A 3,342-nucleotide genomic window follows, 5' to 3' on the forward strand; every position below is an offset into this window, starting at 1 on the left:
AGAATATCTTAATATTACCTTTAAATACTGAATGCGGAATAGTTTATCATCTTCCCTGTTGATCAGTCTGTTTGTGCTAGATACGTGTTTGAATCGAATATGAGTGTGGTTGGGTGGGTTTTATTTGGTTTTACAAATCTTTGAGTGTATGACTTCATGGATTTACTGATGTTCATGAACAAATTAATCATATTCATCTTATCAAGCTTACTGATGATCAGGGGTCATACTTCGTGGTAATGTCATCGCCAGATGAGAAATTAACTCAGAATAGTTGAGCTACTTGTGCCATTTAAGTAGTTAACGTGTATGATTTTAATCGCAACTAGACTATTCGTTTTTAATACAATGTATTCCAGAATAGATTAGATTAGATCACTTTTAATTTGTCTGATCAAAATGTTAGTAGATTTATTCCTGTGACTTTCATCAGTTTACTTTTCCATCTGAAATTTTCGGCAAAATATTAAATCCATTGTACAAGAGCGACCTCTGTAAGTTCAAGTTAATTGAAGTCTAGTTAAACTTGTTCATGTGTGAAATTTGAGATTAGTATCACAGTACTAACGGAGATTTGACCAGTAGCAAGAACAGTATTGTGTTGAAGAATAAACCATGTATTGAGTGTGAAGTCACAGTTAACCTTCAATCCAGTCGAATATCACATCATAAATGGTGGAACATGGGATTCACTTCAAAAAGCCAAATATCGATGATCAACTGAAGAAATATTAATCTATGATTTAATACAGGTCAACAGACATGTTTTATGTTCTGGTAGCCTACTGAAGCCGTCAGGAGGTATTCTATCACCAAACAACTGATTGATAAGTTGACCGGAAATTCCATTTTCAAATATGTTTTATATGGATTGTTGAGTTCATTAGTATTAATAATAATATTCTAATTTGACTAAATCAGTGAATGATCGAACTTGAAGTCAGTGAATTCCTTAAGTGTCAAGGAATAACAGAAGAAGTATGTAGGCAATTTAACAATATTTCTGATATTACAAATTTCCACAAAATTCTCCCTCGAAATCGAAGATTTTACTGTTTACTTTTGTTGACCAAAACAGTATAGGACTTCAGTTTTTCTTTGGAGTGTGATGTATTCCATGAAATTAATCTGTGTTTCCAGTTTGATACTGTCAGAATAGACGGGTGGTCAATGATCACAGATAGAAAGCTCATTATCTAATTATTTAGTAACTAAATGATAAAATTCTACCGAAACATTTTCTAGTGAAGATATTGTTTGTGACGAGTGTTTGACAATGATATCGCTGAACTAAAAATGCCGAAAGTCATGTGGATAAACGTCAGTGAGTGGAATTTAATTAATTCTGACGAGAGTAAGCTTTTCTGTTATTCTACACTATCCAATGCTTGATACTTGATTGAGTAGTTTACTGAGTAGACAGAGTAAGTCTCAATACTAACTTATTGCAAATCAAGGTAGATGAATGATCAAATGCATAGATTTTAAACTGGATTGATAATTCATTTATCCATGTATAGATGAGTTTTATTTTCTCAAACGGATCTCTTATTCATACCATTTTCATTAGAAACATTTTGAACTGAATAACAGTTTTGTCTTCATTATATGTCGTTCAACTTGTCATTGACTATATCTTTCCAACTTTTTTTTGCTTTCACATGTTAAACTAACCGTCCGATTAGTCTAACGAGTGTAAGGATATATTTTGAAGCATATCTAAGAACTGTGGCTTTGTAATTCGATTTGAAATGGATTGGATCATGCTGTTGTTGATGTTTTTTGACTGAGATTTGATAGGTGTTAGTCGGTATATATGCATGCTGTACAGATTGCCTTGATTTATCCATTATGACACAAGTTGATATAGAATAGATTGAATGTGGCTCGTAGTGGAATTCAGGACAATGCTAACCACCTTCCATGTGTTCTGTGCTATCTGCATATTTTGTTCGCTCTTGGTTTTAATGCAAATGATTGTTTGACACTTTTACAATTTGAAAGGCTCATTGTTGAAACAGATGAGCTTGAAAACCCTATTTTGTTCGGTCAGGGACTGTGTCTCAAATGTTAGGTTGGTTTTGTGTTGTTCGGGGGAATACTTTGATAATTTAACCTCTTCACAAACAAAACCATTTGTTACTCTCAGTATTCTCCATCATTTTACAAATTAAGTAAATTCATTTCAAAAAAAGACGTTCTCTGTAAATATCATAGAAGTAGTGATGTGAAAATCAGTTTGTGATAGTTTCCTATCATCACAATATTCTATTAAAAACATATTTTTATGAATTTTCAGGATCATTATTTACAGAAACATTCGACGACGAATGTTTACTATCACTAATAGCGAGATGTCTTATTATTAACTCATCGATTCACTATCACTTGCATGTCTCCAATGGCTGTGTCACAGATTGTACCGGTGTATCAAAACCTAACTCATATGAATCAGAAGTTTGTGTAGTTAGACAATTATATAACGTGATAATTAATTGGAAGATTTACAATGTCAGTGAGGATTTTTAAACAACTTTCAGCTATTTGTAAGCATCAAATTATAGTTAGTTAATACATTTTTATTTTTTGTACTCTTTAAGAAACGAAATTTGACGAATGTCATTGTTAAGTTGCTAAATGAATTGGCAAGTGATGAAGTAATGTAGGTAACATTGGTAGTATAATTTTGTTTATATGTGCACCAAAGTGCAATGTTTATTTATGCATGAACCTTACTAAACTGTACTAATAAAAACTATGAAGGTGAATCACAGCGAAACAAACAACAGGACAGATAAATTAGTTTTCTCACCAAAAAAAGTTACCTATCATTCCACACACGTAGACAATGTTTCAAAGACTGGTAAATAAAATTAGCATATGAGATATATATCAAAGTATTTGTGTAGGTGTGAACATATTACTTACTCACTTTCTCAACCTACACATTTCTTATTATTCAGGAAATTTAGATATTAGCACTGGTGCTGTTAAAAAAAATTATAGACTATCTTGTCCTTTCAATGTTTTCACGTATACATCATCTTGGTTAAGTAAAGCTGCACTGTTATTTATGGATAAATTGATGCGAAAAGACCTTGTAAAAGAAGACTCGGAGTAAGATAATAATTTAAAGGATGTGTTCTATTCATCGAAAAGAAATATATCTAGTTTATGAAACATTGTACTTACTCTAATAAGCTACACTGGTCTCATACTGAAGTCTTCTGAAGCTAAGTAAAACACAATCCCTAAGGACTTATATTTGAAATACAACTTCAGATACAGCTGAAAGGGATGGTATCATGCTTTTGCTTTGAAAATGGAAATTATAGATATAAT

At 31.9% G+C, this 3,342-nt stretch overlaps 1 protein-coding gene across 1 annotated transcript; it reads left to right on the plus strand.

The window, feature by feature from the left end:
- Positions 1-1,296: 1,296 nt before the first annotated feature.
- Smp_159080 (hypothetical protein) lies at positions 1,297-3,121 on the plus strand (the record flags this gene model as incomplete). Its single annotated transcript, XM_018789096.1, has 2 exons — positions 1,297-1,354; positions 2,964-3,121. The coding sequence occupies 2 exons, from the start codon at positions 1,297-1,299 to the stop codon at positions 3,119-3,121; spliced, it is 216 nt and encodes a 71-aa protein (XP_018654574.1).
- Between the last annotated feature and the right edge of the window lie 221 nt (positions 3,122-3,342).

The sequence above is a fragment of the Schistosoma mansoni genome, chromosome W (assembly GCF_000237925.1).
Source record: "Schistosoma mansoni strain Puerto Rico chromosome W, complete genome".
Lineage (NCBI taxonomy): Eukaryota > Metazoa > Platyhelminthes > Trematoda > Strigeidida > Schistosomatidae > Schistosoma > Schistosoma mansoni.